Below are 22,111 nucleotides of genomic sequence, written 5' to 3'. Positions count from 1 at the left end.
CAGATGGCTGAGAAGCTACCCAACTTACTTTCTCTCTCTCTCTTGCGCTGACGTAGGGGGGTGTGAGCAGGGGGGCTGTGTGCAGCTGCTTCCTGAAGGACATGCTGCTCGGTGCTTCGCATACTTAAAAGCTCAAAGGGCACGTATTGATTTTTTTATCTGTCTCCTCTCTCTCTGTCTCTTCCTGCTCCTGACAGAGGGGGTGTGAGCTGCCGCCTTCAACAGCTTTGTACCGGCGGTGCTTCGCATACTTAAAAGCCAAAAAGCCCTATTGATTTTTTTTTTTGACTGCTTGCTTTGCACTCCTTTGAAAAGGAAGATATGTTTGCATTCTTTTAATTGTGAGACAGAACTGTCATCTCTGTCTTGTCATGGAGCACAGTTTAAACTTTTGAAAAAGAGACAAATGTTTGTTTGCAGTGTTTGAATAACGTTCCTGTCTCTCTACAACCTCCTGTGTTTCTGCGCAAATCTGTGACCCAAGCATGACAATATAAAAATAACCATATAAACATATGGTTTCTACTTCGCGGATTTTCCTATTTCGCGGGTGGCTCTGGAACGCAACCCCCGCGATGGAGGAGGGATTACTGTATATGTAAGTTTTAGAGGTTACACCTTACCTGATGAGGGGGGGCCTTAGCTGCCTCGAAAGCTTGCATTTGTAATCTATTTAGTTAGCTATAAAGTAGGGTGAAATGGCTAACACAGTACAGCACTCTACTGCTATGTAAGTTTTAGAGTGAGATTCGTAAATTGATGTGCCGTTTATACTCGCTGTTTACAATTTGAGCACAGAGAGGTGAAGGTACATGGTTCTATTCAATAAGGGCGCGCCCAAAAAGGCGACCTCAATAAGGGCGCCGAATAAATGCGCGCGCAAATAAAGGAGCGCTTCAAAAGGATGACCTTCGGAGCGAATTAAATTAATTGTCCTTGTGTGGTAATGTGCCTTACTGGCATTACCTATAAGTAAATAAAATTTTTTGAAGGTCGCCTTTATGTGCGCGCCCTTATTGACGGATACCAAGGTACATACCCACCGTCACTTATTCATTTGAAGGGCTGGATTAGGCTGGCATCCTGGGTTTAGAGTCCATTTCCTTCTCCGACAGAAACGCACCTAACATCCATGAAAGGCTTCATAAGTGAGAGCTTTATAGACGCGGTCAGACTGCTTCGGCCGTGTTACTCATAAAGTTCCTGTGTTGCATCAGCCTGCCCTTTTATTCTACTGAAAATGTCAACAGGCATCTGTAATAAAACTGTTGATAAGAGATCTGAATGTCAAACAACGGTGTCGCACTTTCAGACGTGCCTTGTGCTTTGGTTAAATGTGCCGGCTATCTTGCTTTGTAGCCATGGAGGGGGCTGCTGGAAGCTGGGGGGTTGGCACACGTCTGTCATCCATGTATGTTGGTCAGGATCGAATTCCAAGGAAGGCAGTGCTGCTTCTTTTCTTACTCGACTCCACATCATTTAATACAGCATTCGTTTGTCAGGTTTACTGAACTTGGGAGACAAAACTGTTAAATGACCATCTAGTTTTATTCAGGAAAATTGAGACACACAGAAGAAGATGAATAAAAATTTATTATGTACATTATATATACACAACTCATTTGTACATAAACTGGTGTTCATTTTCAAAGGCAACATCAAATAACGTGACCGCGGATCACCTTGGAATTAGGATGGAAGGATTTATACTTCAAACAAGCAATGCCAGTGTCTCTCGGACTTTTACTTGTACTTAATTAGAAGATGGCTGCCGTCTGTACAGACCGTTTAAAACAGCAATGTGGCGGGTTAGCAAATGCGTTCTGCTAACCGAGGCCACTGATGATTTGCCTTCAGCTCCAACTACTCAACTGAAGCGTCTGATCCTTTTCTCATCCACACAGTGGAAACAACTTCTCAAGTGAGCGCAGAAAACTGGCATCAGCTGACGGTTGTTTTATAGTTAGCAACTTTTACACAACAGGGTGGGACTGCTGAAAACCCAGTGAATGACTTTTGAAGCCGGACTAGAGGAGAGACAGACATGCAACCAAGATTTCACAATTTATACAAAAGAGTGAAAAAATGAACATCCAGATTCTATTAAAAAACAAAAAACCCAACCAGTTTTAAACCCAAATGGTTCAACTTTTTACATGCAAGTGACGTTTGTAGAAGAATAGCACCATTTAAGACAATGCACTCCTACCACAGTGACTAACTGGAGTTGACATTGTGACTCGCTACGATTTAAGTCAGTGCTGTACTCTCGAAGTGTTTTGCTGTCTTGCTAGAATGAACTAAAATTAGAGGGGCAGATCTGCAAAAATGCCCCATTTAATGCTTTTGTATTTCTGCCAATTTAGTTTGTGAATGAAGAAAGGAGAACAAGTCCGATTCTTGAAGTCCTGGCTAACTGGGTTTGACTAAGGTGGCCCTCTCAGGAAACTCCGCTTTGGTTTTTTACCCCCCGTCTCTTTACGGTTGCAGTATATTTGCCACTTGATTATTCTCCTTCAACTGAACTGCTGAGAAACATCTTTCTAAAATGCATTTTATAAGACAACCTACTCTACAGTTTTGCAATTTAAAAGAACTGAAATATGCATGATTAAAAAATATGTAGATATACTGTGTGTAGTTGAAAGTCTATGTTTTACTCTTTTATAGATGTCACTGATTACAAGCCTGAAATGAATAAGCAGCGATGTCAAGACAAGCTGCAAATGAAATCGTTCAGTGCAGCCATAGTTCAAGTGGTACCCAGGTGAGTGGAACAGCTACGTGCCTCAATACTGCTATTGGACCGATTATAATTTTACTTCTCCCTCTCTGCTCAACTCCAGACTTTTCAGCTAATATAAGAACGCATGGGAGTGACAATGCTGGCCTTGATTTGAAAAGGAGAACGGGGATGGAAGGGCTGCAAAACAAGAACCACCAAATGGCCCAAGTCTGGAGGATGCAAGGCTCTCTCCGACTTTGGTTGCTTAGTTTGTTCAAATTTAAAACTTAGAAATAAAAGAAAAGCTCCTTAAAATGTGACCTTATTTAAAAACAGGAATATAAAAATAAGGGGGGGGGGGGGGGCATTACAAATCTATTTTTTTCTTTAAATTGAGCAGCAAATATAAAGACACACCACAGCCTGACCCCATAAATTGTCAAGAAAGCAAACAATTAGGGAGATGCGCTGCGAAAGCGGGACCCTCATTGTCCTCCTTGACGCTGAATCCAGAGTGTTTCATACTGATAAGCTGGTATGGCCTTCACTCTTCTAAAGAATGATTCTGATTTATCAACACTGGATGCAGGTTTGTAACGTGTCCGATCCCTTTAGTAACTCCTTCCCGGAACAGTAGCTTGGCTCCAACTTTCAAATACTCAGGGTGTTTAATGAACTTGAACCGCACCACTGCCTTCTCACCTGTTCGCAATTCATCCTGTAAGCAAGGACAGAGAATGTCACAAATTTAACTTGACCACTGGGGGGGGGCATTCTGTTCAACTGCCAGACCAATCCAGTGAGGGTCCAGTGTGCTGCTCCACCCGATATAGTGAGGGGTGTTTGTGAAAAACTGTCAAATTACACTGGACAACAACTCCACCCCAAAATGTTGATTATAATACACATCTTTAAGCTGAAAACACATATTTCGATCAACTGCAACACTTAAGAATTTACAAGAAGCATGAAATTAACTTTTAGTGATTCTCTTAATAATTGCAATAGTTCAGTTCAGCTAAAAATGTTTTGCTGCCAATTTCCACATCTGATGCTTCTCGTTACAGTACCACAATTGTCAGCAAGCATTGATGAACTCCCCTTGGCCTGATAACCGCTTTCTCATGGCTGCACCAACATTAGTAGAGAAGAAGGACAAGTGTGAATGCAGAAATGATCCTTTAGCGACATGCCACTTGCTCTTCATAGTTTTGTACTCTGGCCACAGTTTGGTGCTCGATAGTTACCACGAAAATTCAACAGAACTCTATTTTATAATTGAGATAATAAGGGCCCCAATGTGGACAATACACAATCATTTATCTTTATTTATAATCAAACTTTATATTAAAATATTTTCGCACTTAGGTCAAAAACGGTGGTGGAATTTTTTCATGATTATATATGCGTTACCTCGATTATATGCAAAGAAAACAGAGTTATCACCTGAACACATAGAAAAAGTGTTAGTATTATATAATATTTGTTGCAATAAATTGCTCTACGTAAAACTGCATTTAGCTACATTACTGATGAGGGTATGAAATTAAGAAAAAAAAAAAAGCATAAAATTAAATGTATTACCAGGAAGACGATGGGGACATAGCATGGCATGTTCAGTGTTTACATGTTATTGTTAAACTGGTGATGTGTAAATTAAAATGAATTTGGTAAGTTATTGAAAGGATATGCGTTATATTGAATCGTTTTTAATATCACGTACACATTTATATTTCCATGATTGTTTAAATAAAATACTTCTGGTTGAGTAATTTTTCTCAAATATCATATCTGTTTGCAATTTATCATTATACATAGCTACAGAAAATTTGATCATCTATCTGGAATTATAACCATAGTTTACTTGAAAATTTGTGAAAGTATTTAGTTAAAGTACCACTTCCGGATGCCAGAAGTGGCCCAAAATTTGATAGGATTCCTTATTTTTGATATAAAGCAGGTGTACAAAATCTCATTGACTGAGGCCAAAGTGTTTGAGATACTGTGTTTACACACAGACAATTTCAAAAATGGTATTTTTTGGATTCAGAAAGGTCTAAAAACGTCAAGATTCACCACAATCTTGAGGTCGATTTTTTCCCCCAATTCCTATGGTTTCTCTATACTGTGTATACGAGAAAGTTATTATATTATACAAAATAAAAAATAAAAAGGGGGGGGGGGGGGCCTTCCACATTTTATCACAGACTCTTGGTACTATTTTCTTGAGATAAAGATACAGTATGTTTCTTGCTCCCTTAGTCTGCTCACAGCAGGTATCATCGGTGGAGTTATGACAACCTCCCTCTAATCGTCACACTATATTCGATTATTGGGAAGAGGAGGAGCAAAATGAAGTGCACAGCTGGACTTCTTTTAAAATGGCCGAATCTTATAGGCGTTTTTTTTTTTTTTACTTTCTTAAAAAGACATGGATGCATGGTTTTGCCATATGCATGTACTCCCAAGACGTGGATTCTTCTTCTTCTTTTGGCTGCTCCCGTTATGGATGAAGATGATCTGATGTGGCGATCCCTATCTTTCTGTCTCCTGCATCTTGTTCTGTTACACCCATCACCTTCCTCTTACCTGGCAGCTCTATCCTTAGCATCCTTTTTCCAATATACCCAGCATCTCTCCTCTGCACATGTCTAAATCAAAACTCCCAAGATGTGGCTTGATAATTGGAATTATTCTAAGTTTTAAAGCTTTTTTACATATTGGGATCCCGATACCATTTAGCTACTTGTTTATTAAAATGGATACAATATTCTTCAGTTTAGAAAGCAGTTTCATGTGACAAATTAATATACACCATGGTTGTACAGAAATAACTTACTTATCTTTTAAGTTATACCTGTGATTATCAAAACATAATAATAATAAAATAATTCATTACATTTATATAGCGCTTTTCTCAGTACTCAAAGCGCTATCCACACAGGGCGGAACCGGGAATCGAACCCACAATCTTCCACAGTCTCCTTACTGCAAAGCAGCAGCACTACCACTGCACCACCTGTGAGGATGCTTCCCTGATCCTTATTTTTTTTTGGTTAAATGATGAAGCTAAATAAGTCTTAATCCAGTCGGTTTTTACTCACCTTCCCGTGCAAGTACTCAACGATTGCGGTTTGCCGGACATTCCCGACATGGACAGTGACTTGGAAACCTTTCCGGAAAGTTTTGGCATGGAACAGAAGTACAATCTCTGCTTCAAACATCCAGCATATGGTTGGTTTCATCTCTGGGCTCACCATCACCATTCCCTGTTATTTATAAATGCAGGAAAAAATGTTAATTTAGTATCCACTGACTTTCTGATCCTGCTTTATTCAGTGCAGTACCCCATGAATTACTGACAGTAAGCTGGCCTGGAGCTGATAAGTATGCTCAGAGGTGAACTGTTGTTTAGTCTCCCTGTGACCCTGTATGCTTACCAGCAAGAAAATTTACATCTACCATAAATATAAAAATTGTATGGCATTGATAACAAACCGCATCTTTCATGTAACTGACGACAGCTTTTTCAGTCCCAACACTGATGAAACCTCCTGCTTTAAAAACCAAATCAACAATAAATCACCAAACAATTTCCATTAATTCTAATAAAAACAAGAATTGTGGCTTCAAATATTGCTCAAATAGTGGTGGGTGGGTTAATGTTGGGTCCTTTATGTTGCTAATGGCAGTTATGATTCCTAGTATTTTAATTGATGTATTGCTCACCTGATGAAATCAAACAACCAATATGATAACACTGTGGTGGGGTGAAATGGACTGAAGAGCAATACAATTAGTCAGATGCATCCTGCTTGGTAGACCATCACTTGACCCAAATCTTACTAATGTCTTTTTTTAAACAAAAGGTGATGTGCATGGGAACAGTTTAGTGTTAACCTTCAAAATAAAGTGAGCTTATTGACATTTCTTCTAGTAAATGATGTCTTCCAGAGATAGACTTATATTCAATCCCACTTAAATGTAATTTAGGACTATAGGGGCCTGGAGACAATTCTGGCACTGCTGGTCCTTGTGTTCACTTTTATGATAACTGCTTTAGATCCCACAACCCCCCAATTTTCTAAGGTTACTAGGAACTAAAGCCTACCATGTTAGTGTTGGCCAAAAGGCACAAGCCTACCCACAAAAGGAGATAACTCTCCATTTTAATCACTACACACTGACATTTTCTTATCACCCACTGGCCCAGTTCTTTTTATCTTGCATGCAAGAGGAAACCTAAAAGGAAAGACAGCAAAAATGGGGAATTTCACTCATACACTAAAATGAACCTGAAGCCTTTGGAACCTGCTAATCCAGGCATGCGATAATGAGCTAAGGACAGAAATCACTTAATTTCATTGCTTACTGGAAAATGTGCTAAATTTTATTCAAGAAACGATCAGCCTTGCAGAGCCAGACATGTAATATGGAGAGAGTTTTGCTTGAAACTGGGTGAGAACAATTAGAAAGCTCACCGACAGTCATGTTTTTAAACCAATCCAGCGCTTCATGGAGGTGGCGCTCAGAATATTGGGCCAGTGTTTCTGAACTGTAAAGATCTGACGTGCTCTTGCTAACCTGATCTGACAGAGAGTAAGCATCGGATTATGATAAACTGTCTACAGCCAAAACGTATTCTAAAAAGGCCCCAATTCAATATTTCTGTTGTATCTGCGGAGAGCACACTGCATGTGTTAAATATAAACATGACCTTTTGCAAGGGAAAAGATTCTCAATGGTTTATTTTTGAGGACAGTGTCTTATTTGATTTACGATTATAAAAATTGGCAGCTATTTGTAAAAATATGCATTCTAAATAAACAGTGTGTCATGTCCTGTCAAAAGGAGATTAAAAGGACAGTCGATAAGAGAGCTGATAATGAAGACCTACTGGATATAAAAAATTCACTCAAAACACCCCCCCAAATTAGTAAATGTGCCTAATTACATTGACACCATTCCAGCAGACTGCACATTTAAACAAATAAACAAGTGAACATTACTGTCTAATTAGAAATGCAAAGGCGCTATGCCAGAATATATCTGCAGTTTTAACACCGAGTAGCGTAGAGCCTTTTCAGAGATAGATTTCACTGCTATTCACAATAAACTTTTTATTTAGCTGTCCTCAAATGTACAGTTTGTTCTTGTTCAAAAATCACATCTGGCCCCAACAGAGTAGGAAAATGTTCTCAAAAGCAAAGTTGGCATTTATCAAGAAATCCATTTCTCATCTCTCTCTGCATCATTCTTTTATTATGGTAAAAGAGCCATTATAATAAAATGCAGTTTGAATCTAATGAAGCAGTGTGAACAGAGTAGTTTTAAATGTATAATTTGTGCATCTGACAAAATCATAAATGTCTCTTTTTTTTGTGGTTTTTCACTAAAATGTTCAAAACAAAACTGCAAAAATTCTATTTTTAATGGATAAAGAGGGAAAAAATACACAAATATTATCAACAATCTTTAAAGTCTCAGTTATGGGTTGAAGAATCTGACCTTCCTGAGGAGTGATCTGTCAAAATTTCCCAGGGCGAGGGTGGCGGCCTGTCTAGCTCGTAGAACCCTGCAGGCTGAGCGGTTCCGCTGAATGCTGCAAACTTTCAATCCCAGGAATTTTCCATCATCAGTTGGGCCAACAACAAGCTGTTCTCCCTCTCGGCAGATCCCACTGAGTAGGAAAAAGGAAAAAAAAAAAAGTAGCTAAAAGAAATTGGGGGGAAAAAAAAGCGCCTTCAATGTGACGCAATATTCTCAAAGCTGCTTTGGCCGCTGTTAACCGTTGCCTAGTCGAGCAGCACTGGAAAGAAGATAAGTCCTGAACAGCATGCCAGTGCCAGTTAACCTAACATTCAAGTCTTTGGGGATGTGAGAGGAAAACCTGTTTTAACACAATACTCTGAAAATTAAAACAGAAATATGGTAGAAGAGACTTCTACTCGGAGAATAGAAAGGAAAACTAAGAGAGCTCTTCATTTGTACTGAGGTCTGGTCAGTTTCATTCCTTAGAATTCTAAACAGAGAAGAATTGGACAGAAATTTCTGGAACAAAAATAAACTAAAAACCACACTGGATTGCTGGCACCCTTATGTAAAACTCTGGTAGTAAGTCACAAACCTGACAGTCTATGGTGGCTGCCCAATATAAACCTGTATGATGACCAAGGCTACGTCCACAATACTAAAGTTTTTAAATGAAAACAATCTTGAGCCACACTAGCTTTTCAGATTGTTTATGGAAGTATCTACATCCACAATAAAATGACTAAAAATACAAATGGTGTAGACATTTACTACAGTAGGCATTTGTATATCAGAGGAACAATCCTTGAGTGGACGGTCATACCACCGGATTTATTGCTAAACTATAGCAAACTCTATGTCAACTATATTGGAATGTGGTTTTCTTCTGTGGAATGAAATATTGTAATAAGCAAGATCTAGTCAGGGAAGGGCTACGTAATCGGCACGAACAAATCAGAGCACAATTAAAGTTCCACTCTCAAGTGTTAAAAATGCCAGAATGGGTGTGGACAAAATGAGAAAATGGAGACGAATGTCTCATAGCAGTGTGGATGAAGCCTCAGACATTCTTTGTGTCCTTAAGCCAGCTCTGTAGCTCTTGGTTAATGCTCATTTTGTAGTATGGCCACTTTGGATCCCATTGTCCTTTATATGAAGCCTACAGCTGTTATTCCTGCTTTCTAATTACAACTTTTCAGTTTTAGGCTCTAATCATCTTCTTTTTGCTTTGTAAACTACTGTATGCCATTAACAGTGCTACAAGCAAACCTTATTCTAAAATATTTGTGATCAATAAAGCACAATGTACTAGACAGCAGGGGAAGTGACACCAACTTAGGACCGAGATCCAAATGTGACTTAATGGTTAGAGGTCCAATTCATGGTGTGTTCCGCTTTCTTTTTCTACTGACAAGGACTTGAACATTTTCATTTCCCTCAGTAAGTGCCATTGCCAGCCCCCTCTCAACATTATAAAAAGTGACCTGCAGTTTCAAGACATTACTGACCTGTAGAGAGTTCCACCAACAACGGTCCCAACATCTGGTACGGTGTAGATTTCATCAACCTATGAAAAATTACACCCACACAAATTATTAATAGTCTCTTTTTAATAAAAAAAGTTGAAACTTTCTACTGTAAATACCCCATTGATCGAGTTTATTTTGTGTACAAGTGACCTATCACAGCCATTAAAACAAGACTGCCTCTGCTCTGCGTGGATCCCATTTCAATTCAGTTAGACAAGTCAAGTGGCTCAATTGTCGTATCATACATTTGCAGTATTGCCACATACAGTGGCACAAAATAATAGGAGCATGGGGCAATATATACATAAACACAGAACCAGTGTAAGACAGGCAAACAACTATAGTGTACTATAAAGAGATAAAATAAAAAAAATAGGTATACAAACATGGTATTTCAGGGTTGGTAGCGAGATCCTGCCCCAAGTGGAGGAGTTCAAGTATCTCGGGGTCTTGTTCACGAGTGAGGGAAGAATGGAGCGTGAGATCGACAGGCGGATTGGTGCGGCATCCGCAGTAATGCGGGCTCTGCATCGGTCTGTCGTGGTGAAAAAGGAGCTGAGCCACAAGGCGAAGCTCTCAATTTACCAGTCGATCTATGTTCCTACCCTCACCTATGGTCATGAGCTATGGGTAGTGACCGAAAGAACGAGATCGCGAATACAAGCGGCTGAAATGAGTTTCCTCCGCAGGGTGTCTGGGCTCTCCCTTAAAGATAGGGTGAGAAGCTCAGTCATCTGGGAGGGGCTCAGAGTAGAGCTGCTGCTCCTCCGCATCGACAGGAGTCAGATGAGGTGGCTCGGGCATCTGATCAGGATGCCTCCTGGACACCTCCCTGGTGAGGTGTTCCAGGCACATCCAACCGGGAGGAGGCCCCGGGGAAGACCCAGGACACGCTGGAGGGACTATGTCTCTCGACTGGCCTGGGAACGCCTTGGGATTCTCCCGGAAGAGCTAGAAGAAGTGGCTGGGGAAAGGGAAGTCTGGGCATCTCTGCTCAAGCTGCTGCCCCCGTGACCCGACCTCGGATAAGCGGAAGAGGATGGATAGATGGGTATACAAACAGATAGTAATAAATATTAACAACTAATAAAAAACAGTAGTAACAAGTGTAATAAATGTGCTACATTTAAGGTTGTGCACCATTGTGATTTTAAAGTAATAACTAACTACACATAACTGAAGAGAGACATCACTGAAAGATGAAAAACAGTTAGTTTGTTTTAAGATGTGTATAAAGGAAAGCTTCAGCTTACACCTTTGAGTTAAAAAATACATACACCAATCGGCCACAACATTAAAACGCCTCCCTAATTATGTGTAGGTCACTCTCATGCAGCCAAAGCAGCTCTGAAGATGTCCTGTGGTATCTGGCACCAAGACATTAGCAGCAGATCCTTTAAGTCCTGTAAGTTACGAAGTTGGGCCTCCATGAATTGGACTTGTTTTTCCAGCACATCCCACAGATTCTCGATTGGATTGAGATTTAGGGAATTCTTGGCCATGGTTCCTCAAATCATTTCTGATCAATTTTTTACAGTGTGACAAGGCACATTATCCTGCTGAAAGAGGCCACTGCCATCAAGGAAATACATGGTGTGCAAAAATCTTTAACATTAACATTAACATGAATACCAGGATCTGAAATTTCCTAGCAGAACATTGTTCAGAGCATCACATTGCCTCCACTGGTTTGTCTTCTTCCCCTAGTGCATCCTATTGCCATCTCAGCCCTTGGTCAATTATGCACACATACCCGGCCATCCACATGATCTCAACGAAAATGTGATTCATGCTTTTGGTGGTGCACAGGGGTCAGCATGGGTACACCAGCCTGTGGCTAATGCAGCCTTATACACAGCAAGCTGCGTTGCACTGTGTGTTCTGACACATCTCTCTCATGGTCATCATCAACTTTTTGAACATTTTGTGCTACAGTAGCTCTTCTGTGGGATCAGACTAGATGGGCAAGCCTTCAATCCCAACACCCATCAATGAGCCTTGGTCAGCCATGACTGTTATTGGTTCACTAGTTGTCCTACCATAGAAAACATTAGGTAGTTACTAACCACTGCATACGGGATACACCTCGCCAAACCTGCCATTTTGGAGATGCTCTGACTCAGTCGTTATCTATCACAATTTGTCTCTTGTCAAAGTCACTCAGATTCTTATGATTGCCCATTTTTCCTGTGTCCAACATATCACCTTCAAGGATTGTTTGTTCACCTGCTGCCTTAAATATCCCATCCCTCAACAGGTGCCATTGTAACGAGATCATTACCTGCTACTGGTTTTAATGTTGTGGCTGACTGGTGTACAGAAGTGGAATTTTGGGGCGAATGAACACACTTGTTAAAGGTCTCCCTTATCTATAGCTTACTCAAAACTACATTCTCAAAATTATTAGGACTGAGGGGAAGATTTGAACAGGAGACTACAATGGCAACCTATTTTCAGCACCCATACCACTAAAAAAAAAAAAAAAAAAGGTTATTATTGTTATTCTGGGAATTGATGCTTGATTCCTAGCCAGTACTATCAGTGTGAAGTTGCATGATAGCTCAAAAGGGCTTTCTTCCCACATCCAAAATATTGCGTGTTAGGCTTATTTAGAGTAGTGAATTAGCCTATGTACTATTTACATGTATTACAGTGTCCTTTGATTGACTTTTAGTACATCCTTTTATGGTTAATTAATAGTACAAATATAAGTCTACTGTTAAGAACTTTATGAGCACCACAAAGTAAAAAGTTTATTGCCGGGGGTTATCTCAAGACAATAAAATAAACAGATTATGGTTCCATGACTCTATAAGACTTCATACAATGACAAAAGAAAATTGTTCTTCCTTTAAAAACTGGTTCTCATCTGAGATGTCCTTATTTGAAACAGACAGCAGAGCTTACAGGAAGCTCAGCAAAAATAGATGCAAGCAAAACTCTCTTCTTTCAAAGTTGCATTCTAAGCTATTTTATACTTCTTATTTTAAAATGTCTATAATAAAAGCCGACCTGTAGAAAGTTAAGTTAAATTGGACTGCACCATCCATATATGTATTTTCTTTTACAAGTCATTTGGCAAATATAGAATTAAAAACTTTGATCACTTTTTTCCGTAAAAAGTCACGGTCATCAAGTGTGTACAGATGGACAACACAGCTCAGTCTAAAATGGGGTTAAGGTTGGCTGTGACCCCAAGTAAATAACCTGCTAATTCAGACTGACCTGAAACTCGGTGAGTTGCTGCATGAGCTCCTCCTGTTCTTTGCTGTTGCTCAGGGGTGGCAGGATGTTGAAGAAGACCTTTAGCAAATCTAAGTTTTCCCCAGAAACACTAGACAGTGTGAAGATGGGAGTGATGCTGCAAAGATAGGATATACTTAAGCAGCCGAGCATTATTAAAAGGGTGAGACTCAAATATCAAAAGTGCCTTAACCACCTTGAGGTGGTGTGTGCTGTGAATGGCACTTTATATAATTAACACTGACTAAGATCTTGAAAGTGCTCAGTGTTTCACTACAAGAGGCAAGAAGGCCTTCAGTTTGCTCAGTCGATATATAATAGCAAACTTCCATTTCTGTAGACTCCTCTTACCTCATAGAATAATAAATGCAAAGGCTATTCCACATTTGCCCAAGTGAGCAAATATTACTACAAAGTAAAAGTAATGGAAAGGCATAATTTATATAAACTGAAGAGGCCCCTGGCAAATGGCTTGCAGATGATTTACTGGTCATTTCCTTACCTGGGCGACTGAGCAAACTGCTGGGCAGCAGTGACTGCATCATCAGCATTATCCACCACCATTGGCACCTTATTACAGCCCGGCTGCTTCAGAATCCTCTCTAGCTGCTTAACTGTGCGCTCTGTGGTGCTCTTGCTGCACAGGTCCACCTTGCTGACCACAATGAAGATGGGCACCTTAAGAGCCATGGCCAAACCCAAGTGCTCTCGTGTTGTGCCAGCTGGAGGAAAACAAGATGGAGATATAAACTCTTTGTAGGCCAGACAGAAAATAAACCTGACAAAAAACTGACTGGTGTTTCTTAATGGTTGATTAAACTGCATAAATGGCATTGTAAAGATATCAATGAGAGCTTATCTATACATGGAAAAGTAAATCAAATGTCATGACACAAAACACTGTTTACAAATGTGTACACAGCAATCTGCAGCAACTGATAAAGTCTTAGCTATGCCACTTGATATGTGGTGTGATCTGTCTACTGTAAAGTATATAAAAAAAAAAAAAACCTAATCTAATACATTGTAAGCTGCCCATTCTAAAAGCATCTTTCAACTATAGAAAGACAAATTGTTACTGCCATTATCAAAAAGTGGTGCCTATTGAATCAATGACTATTCGTTAAGTGGCTGTGTGAGTGCATCCTGTAAAGGACTATAGTAACACAGTCCGGCATAGAGTCTTACCAGGAAAAGCCTTGAAATTCACTGACCTCAACCCCCAGAAACCAAGTTCAGAAAAGGCGGAAAAAATAAAAAATTAAAAACTGCCTGTACGAGACCCAAGTGGCTCTTACTTATATTTGCTAGAAAGTACAACAACAGATAAAGAATACATACGGATTTGAAAAACATACTGTGCCTACAAATTAAATGAAGATGATTTGGAAAATTATAGATTTCTGTCAATGGCCAGCCCAAGTTTATTTGGTGAAGTCCATTTCACAGCAGCACATCATGATGCATTACACACAGTGCAGTATGGTTGGGGACAGGCCGATTAGGAATTAAAATTTGAATAGACATAAGTCCAACAAACAACTGCCTTCCTAAATCTTTTCAACTGAAATCTGGCACAAACATTTGAGTGTGGACAGATACAGAATGAAACGACCACCCGAGAATTATAGATATCTAGAACAAGACACACAATTGTAACTAAAGCTCCATATAAAAGTATGTGCTAATGAAATACATGCAAGAGATAGTTTTGGAGTTTGGTGAACAGTCAGGGTCATCATTAATACCTTTGTGATCAGAGCCACGGAAGAAGAGATGCTACAGTACTACCCAGGTTATACACTTAGTAATCTAAGACTTTTTTCCCCAGAGCTTTGCTGCCGACATCGCCTCGTAAGAAGTGCTACTGAAGCCCAACAGGGGTAAACAATTTACCCAAGGGCAGAGACACACTGACACAATGAAAGCAGCATTTTCATTTCCATGTAACACAAAGGACTCTCAAAAAACATTAACAAGACCATTTGTACTGACTTTGTATAGAGCTATTTATATATTTCTGAATTATTTATTATGGTTTGTTGCAAATGTGTTTTGTTGTGAATTTCCCCTTGGGATTAATAAAGTATCTATCTAAATGTTTTGTACTTATTACACATGAATTCTCTATGATAAATTACATCTGTTGATTTTTTGCTATTGCTCTGGGGAAATGGATTTGAGCTGGAAACAGAGGAAAGACTAACAGCTCCACATGTACTGGCTGAATGAAATGGGCCTAATCTCCGGGACAACTCGGTTTGCCACCTTTGGAGTGAGAAACATTACAAAATGAAATTAAGAAAATGACAGGAGGCACAAAGAAACTGCATGATAGATGTCTTAATAAGCGCAGCCTTACCTATGCCTGTGTTTGCTCCAACAACCAGCATAGCAAAGTCTGGGCAGTAACTGGTGAGGCCAAAAATGGTAGTTTTTAGGTACTTGTGATGTCCGGCCAGGTCGATAAAAGTGATCATCTTGGAAGCACTTTCACAGATCTCTTCTGCAGTTCTTGACTCGCTATAGTTGACTACCTAATAGTAGAAAGAAGATGATTAATGCAAGCCTGCAAACATTAAAATTAAAGTGAAATATCCTCATTTGCTATTTAATATTCAAAGTCTATGTGGAAGAATGCTGCAAAAAGTCAGATTAAAATGAACTAGCCACATCTGCGATTTCATTTTCAATATGCAAGAATGCTACAAAAATTAAAAATGAAATTAAATAACCCCATTTTCCACTTCATTTTTCAGACTAAAAAGCAATGAAGCTACAAAAAATGAAAAGTAAAACGCATTTCCAATTTTGCACTTTCATTTTTGAAATTCTCAACATGAAAACAACATGCGTCAATAGGCAGGGCTTTGCACCTTAATTTCCCACAATTCTTGGTGCTTTATAGCTGTAGTGCCACCTTGATCGATTGAATACTTCTCACTTCAAAAGTTTTTAATTCACACGACTTTGATCTTTTTACCATCGTACTGTGAGCAACTCTGCACAGTTTCATGGGCTTTTTTAACTAGTGCGTCAAAAGGCAAGCAGTTCTTTTAAATACAGCGAGCCACTCAACGAACCCTGTAAAGAGCAGCGAATCCAGCCATTGCAGCGTTCAGCGCTTACTCTACAATACTACAATAATACAAAGCACCCCATTTCCACTTCAGTGTAAATAACAGTAAATTATGACGTAGTAAAGGCTAATTTCCGTTATGTTAAATATTGTAATTAAATAGCACATTAATTACTTCAGAACTACAATTATGTGAGGTCTTCGGATTTTGTAAAAAGGTGTCGCTGTGAAGATCAAAATCATGTAAATTAAAACACAGTCATAGCACTGATAAGAGGAGAGAGACCATCCGTCACCTTTAGTCCGGAGGATGCAGTGTCCATGTGTTCCAAAAAGAATTTCAAATTCTGATTCGTCTGACCACAGAACAGTTTTCCACTTTGCCTCAGTCCATTTTAAAAGAGCTTTGGCTCAGAGAAGATGGCAGTGTTTCTGGATCATGTTCACATATGGCTTCTTCTTTGCATGATAGAGATTTAACCTGCATTTGTGCAAGGAATGGCAAACTGTGTTCACAGACCACAATTTCTGGAAGTGTTCCTGAGCCCATGCAGTGGTTTCCATCAGAATCAGGCCTGGTTTTAATGCAGTGGCACTTGAGGGCCCGAAGATAGTGGGCATCCAATATTGATTTTCGGCCTTGTCACTTGTGCACAGAGATTTCTAGATTCTCGTAATTTTTTGATGATATGTACTGTAGATGATCAGATGTTCAAAGTCTTCGCAATTGAGGAACATTATTCTGACATTGCAAAAAACAAGTGTCTACAAATTGTGAAACAGACTGGTGAACCTCTGCCTATCTAAGATGCTCCTTTTATACCCAATGATGGTACTTACCTGTTGCAAATTAACCTAATTAGTTGCGATATGTTCCTCCAGCTGTTTCTTTTTAGTACCACTTACTTTTGAAGCCTTTTGTTGCCCCCGTCCCAAATATTGAGATGTGCTGCCTGCCATTAAATTCAAAATGAGCTAATATTTTTCATTAAATAGTAAAATGTCTCACTTTCAACATATGATATGTTTTCTATGTTCTACTGTGAATGACATATGGATTTATGAGATTTGCAAATCATTGCATTCTGTTTTTAATTGTATTTTACACAGCATCCCTTTTTTTTGGAACTGGGTTGTATATTCAAAGGACAATTTTATCCAAGTAACTTACCAGTAACAACACTGTCAAATAGTTCTAAAAAGTGGAAGGTTAACTGAGTCAATCTGTTACTAAGTGGGCAGATTTTACAGGCAGAAGTCCAGCATCCCTACTTAACCACAAGGTTTTAATTATCTCAGAAATATTGTAATTGTAGGAAAAGGGGAAAGTGTACAACTGCCAGTTCATGCCTAATACAGATTAATGCAAGAGCAATTTTACGTCATTTCATTCTTCAAGCATGCCAATTAAAATTGCTTATTGTTTGTTTAATGACATTTCCTAAAAAAAAAATAAATAAATAATAAAATTAAAAAAAAAAAAAAAAAAAAAAGAGGCATTAAATATTCAGCAGTTTTCATCTTTACCTCCCCTTTGCTGTTGAAGCCGAGGATCTCAAAGCTGATACTTGAGGTCCTGCCTGACTGAATTTCATGAAGGTGTCTGAACAGATTAAGGCGTGCACGTCCCCGTCCATTATCCAATTCTCCCTGCGTCAGTACACCAAGAAGAGTCGACTTTCCAGAGTCAACATTGCCAAGAACGGCCACCCTCAAGTCTAAAAACTGAACAAAGAAAAATACGCATTATAGGCCTTAAATGTGCAAGCATAATTAAGATACTTAGTATCAACTTTATAGGTATATTATAAAATAGGAAGAACTCTGTATCCTCTCCCCTCCACCCACTTTCATTTGCTTAGCAAATAACCAACTCAAACATAACCTGCAAAAAAGGAACCTGGATTTATTAAACTTATGAGAAACACCATTTACATTTGGGCACACCTGATCAGTATGGACTGGAAGTCAAGATTGCTTTTGCATTGATTACTATGCCAGAGCAGGGCTTTGCATAATTTATATTAATGGAGTCGGACATTAGTGAGAGGTGACAACTTAACCAGAAAGATGTCACTTTTCTTGTGATTTACTACTATTTCAATTTACTCTGGTTAATTAACACTGACATCAGTTCAAAAGTTCAAACATAATACTTATTACCAAACATTTGTACAAACTAGCTTACCTGCTGGTCATCTGGTACTTTTCGTACCAAAACCTCCGATATTTTTCTGGGTATATCTGAATCATAATCCACCTCCCTTTCTCGCAACACTGTGATGTCAGCACCAACTCTGAAAACCAACAAAAACAGAAATACAGAATACCAATAGATTGAGCCAAAATAGAAAAAAAGACAGTGAACATTAAAACATATAGCAATAAAAATTAATAGATCAATAATTGAGCCGTGGAATTTAGCCTTGTATTTCCTGGAGAAGGGGTGTTTTCTTGTATTGGACACTTTTACAATTATACGCAGAAAATGGACAATACTGAACAGCTGATGAAAAGTTGAAAATTAAGCAATTGTGTGAATGACAGTACAAACCTTAGGAAGGAAATAAGGTAAGCAGTAAATGACACCAAACTCAATACAAGTCACTCAAAAGATAACACTTTCTCAGAAAGTGATTAGCATTCTCCACAGGTGATGGCAATCAATAAACACCTTAAAAAAAGTTAAAGACTCTTCATTCTGCAACAGAGAGGGGCTTTGAAGGTAGCAACTGTATAAGCAGCACCTCTTAAATGATGAAAACTGATTGGCAGCTAATACAAAAGCAAGATACTTTAAAAACAGTATGTAGACCTTTTTGTTTAATATTTACAATTAGAAATGAATACTGGCAAATGAATTCATGATTTTCCAAACTCACACACAAAAATTAGGGTGAACAGGATGTAGCAATGTTTGTTAACCATTAATTGCGATTCTTAATACAGTCAACACATTGACTTCTAGGGGTCCAAAAATCCATGGTTGAAAGGACCCTAGTTAGTATGTAGAGAAGTGGAAGGACAGACCTGGATAATAAGTGAAAGACAAGAAAGATCTAAGGTGCACTAGATTAATTTTTTAAGGAAAGCTAGCTCTTGTATTGTACAGAAAACAATGGAAAAGATTGGCAGACCCAGCCACCATTCACTTCTTTATACAGTCTCCTGGTTCTTTTAATACAACAGGAAAACAGTTGTCAAGAGTGTCAGTAAAGTACTATTTAAAGCATTTTAATAAAAGTCCAGCCATACATAACTATACAATTATATTTCTTCTCTACTTTATGTAAGCTTGTAAATACTGTAGATACTACCTTGACCTCTCCACATAAATGAATGAGACACTTTTTTATATATAGAGATGTTAAACTGATACACAAGTTTCTACAGAAGTCACATTATAAAGGGTTGTGGTAGATCAGTACCTATCCCAGAAATACAAGTACAAGCCAGGAATTAACACAAAGCACACCAAGGTCATACAGGGATAGTGCAAATATTTCACTGTCACACAAGACATATCATCTACTACTGATGCGCTGATCACATTTTTTTTTTTAGGGTCGATACCATGTTACTGGATTGGCCCATACAGATTTTTCATTTCTTTTAAAAATTTTTTTCACTAAGCGCCTATATAACCAGACATCAAGAATCCTTGTGTTCTATATTAAAGTGTTAACTTTGGTATTTTTATAATTAAACTATAGACCACAGGTGTTACCTGTTTGTTTATTAACAAAATGAAATTCTGTAGACTTATTGTTCAGTAAAATAAATATACCAAAATAAGCAAAATTCCCTTAACATACATACTTTAATAAATAAAATACATATTGATTAAAAACTTTATGTCTAACACTTATCTGAAACAAAGTTTAATTTAAAAAAAAAAAAAGTTTATCATAAAAAAAAAAAAAAAAATTTCACACATTGATTCAATTAATTAATATTGGCAGTTAAACACTGCTTAAACGTAAATATACATGCATTTAAGTTTTAATCTTTTTAATCATTAATTGCACTATTACTTTTTTGCTATTAAAATACACATTTACTGTATTTATACAGGCTTTTTTTTGTGTCCCCAATAGACATTCCTTATTCCTGAGATGTGATTAAAGTGGTAATCCATGTTTGTAATTATGTAGTACTAGATTCTTACCAAACCTTAAACTGTATGACACACACAAACAAATAATAAGCACAGCTCAAACTCTTTTAAAACGTCCCAAATCTATCAAATGTTCATGAGATGTTTATGAAGAAGATACAACATGCTTAAAAGGTTTACAAGATAAATTGAGAAATTTTGCCGTTAAGCTAACAAGACTATTGTTTATTAAGCAAAAATTTCAAATTCATCTTCATCTCTTCTTCCTTTTTTTTTTTTTTTTTTTTAAATTGAAAATGTTAGCTGCTGTACATAACACCAGCTCGCTCACAGTCCAAACACAGATAAGCAATGTTTGTTTCAACTAAAGGACAAAATAAAAAGGCCTGAATTTATTAAAGTAGCCTTTTTTGCTGTTGTACAATTCCACAGGCCAACTCCAATGATTTTTTTTTTTATTTATTATTCCATTTTCTTTAATATAAAGGCCAATATGTTTTTACTCTCTCTGATAGTCTGCATTACTGCTCTTTGTTTACAGGTAGTAAAAGATGTGTGGTCACTCAACTACCATAATACCTTGCATAAACAAGCACTGCGACTAAATTACTATAAAACTTAGAAATGAAGGTGCTTAAAAAGGTTTTTGGTGAAAAACTTCCTGAAAGGCCAGTAAAATAAAACACATCTTGCTAACATGCAGCTAATCACAGTTGCAGTTTACTCACTTCTCAGCCATTCTGCGTAGAGTTTTAAGAGATGCTCGCATGTCGTCTTCAGAAAGGCCTACAAGTAAGCCATTATCCTCCACGCCAATTTGATAGATTGCCTCTCCACGGCCCTCCTGAAGTCGCCACTTCATCTGCGTCACCAGATGCTCAAATCGATATTGTGTAGGGTTAACTAACTTTAGCTAAAATGCCAAAAAAGAGTCAAGAATTATTATGCAACACTGCGTATGTAAATATCATACAAGAGAAACAGACAAACATACACAGTGGGACTCATATAATAGATAAAAACACTACAACTAGCCTCAAAGAAATAAGCTTTAAAGAACTTTTGGAAACTGAAAAAATACATACAAGTCCTTGATATTTCTTATGTGGCTCGATTTTACTTTAGTTTCTTGTCCATGGTATTACTTAGATCTTGACCAAGTCTCTATAATGTGATAGCACTGTGCAAAAAACAAATTTGATTATTGATGTTCATCATCCTACCTTCATTTAATAAAGCAAGAGTGATGCTGGTGTTCATAGACATTCTGTGTACCTTTTAGAAGTCTCTGGCTATAGGGGGTCAGGGATATCATGTGTGAATGCTATTCACATTGTAAAGTAATGGGATTTTCACATTTATACATCGGGATGTTCCCAGACATTTTCCATATTCTATAGTATGTATGGAAAAGGGTAAAGTCCAAGTAATAAGTAAATGTATGGAGCAATGCTGATGCACTTAAACAAGTCTAGGTTATGCCAGAGTTGTAATAGAAGGCGAAGAACATGACAATTTACAAAAATTTGCTCTACTTGTAAAGCAAGTAAAATGAGTTTAGGGGAAGTAGTAAAACGGTTTACCTTGTACTCTATGTTTCCTTCTTCAGCCTATAAAAACACAAAAAACACACACCATTTACTAGTATCCAATTGATTCAATTGGCAATTTATGACATCTCTCTCGTAATCCCCCGTATGGACTGCAGGTACTGTATAAGAAGGTAAGAATCCCAATGAAAAAATTTTCTGTTATCAAAAAGAGACACATTTCTAAATGTCTTCATTTTATATTGTGCTATTATTAAATAGAGTAGTTTCCACAGCATCTGTGGAGGATACATTCTATGCCCCACTTATCCTCAGATAGTACCAAATCCTAAATAT

At 38.1% G+C, this 22,111-nt stretch overlaps 1 protein-coding gene across 2 annotated transcripts in view; it reads right to left on the bottom strand.

Moving 5' to 3' along the window:
* Window positions 1-1,572: 1,572 nt before the first annotated feature.
* The window catches only part of gtpbp2b (GTP binding protein 2b), a 33,711-nt gene continuing 13,172 nt past the window's right edge, over window positions 1,573-22,111 (bottom strand). Inside the window, exons 2-12 of one of the 2 annotated variants that reach the window (XM_051919310.1) lie at window positions 21,809-21,835; window positions 20,954-21,138; window positions 18,297-18,405; window positions 17,636-17,833; window positions 15,392-15,566; window positions 13,532-13,751; window positions 13,012-13,120; window positions 9,766-9,824; window positions 8,234-8,405; window positions 5,830-5,994; window positions 1,573-3,443 (exon numbers count right to left, since the gene is read on the bottom strand). In XM_051919310.1, coding sequence (XP_051775270.1) covers window positions 3,270-3,443; window positions 5,830-5,994; window positions 8,234-8,405; window positions 9,766-9,824; window positions 13,012-13,120; window positions 13,532-13,751; window positions 15,392-15,566; window positions 17,636-17,833; window positions 18,297-18,405; window positions 20,954-21,138; window positions 21,809-21,835 — 1,593 coding nt within the window. In that variant the 3' untranslated portion in view covers window positions 1,573-3,269. Of the gene's footprint in view, window positions 3,444-5,829; window positions 5,995-8,233; window positions 8,406-9,765; window positions 9,825-13,011; window positions 13,148-13,531; window positions 13,752-15,391; window positions 15,567-17,635; window positions 17,834-18,296; window positions 18,406-20,953; window positions 21,139-21,808; window positions 21,836-22,111 lie in introns of both variants that reach the window. The other variant, XM_028820196.2, reaches the window with a different exon arrangement.

Source organism: Erpetoichthys calabaricus, chromosome 15 (assembly GCF_900747795.2).
Source record: "Erpetoichthys calabaricus chromosome 15, fErpCal1.3, whole genome shotgun sequence".
Lineage (NCBI taxonomy): Eukaryota > Metazoa > Chordata > Cladistia > Polypteriformes > Polypteridae > Erpetoichthys > Erpetoichthys calabaricus.
Note: the sequence above shows the minus strand (reverse complement) of the source record. Positions and strands in the feature narration are given on the sequence as shown.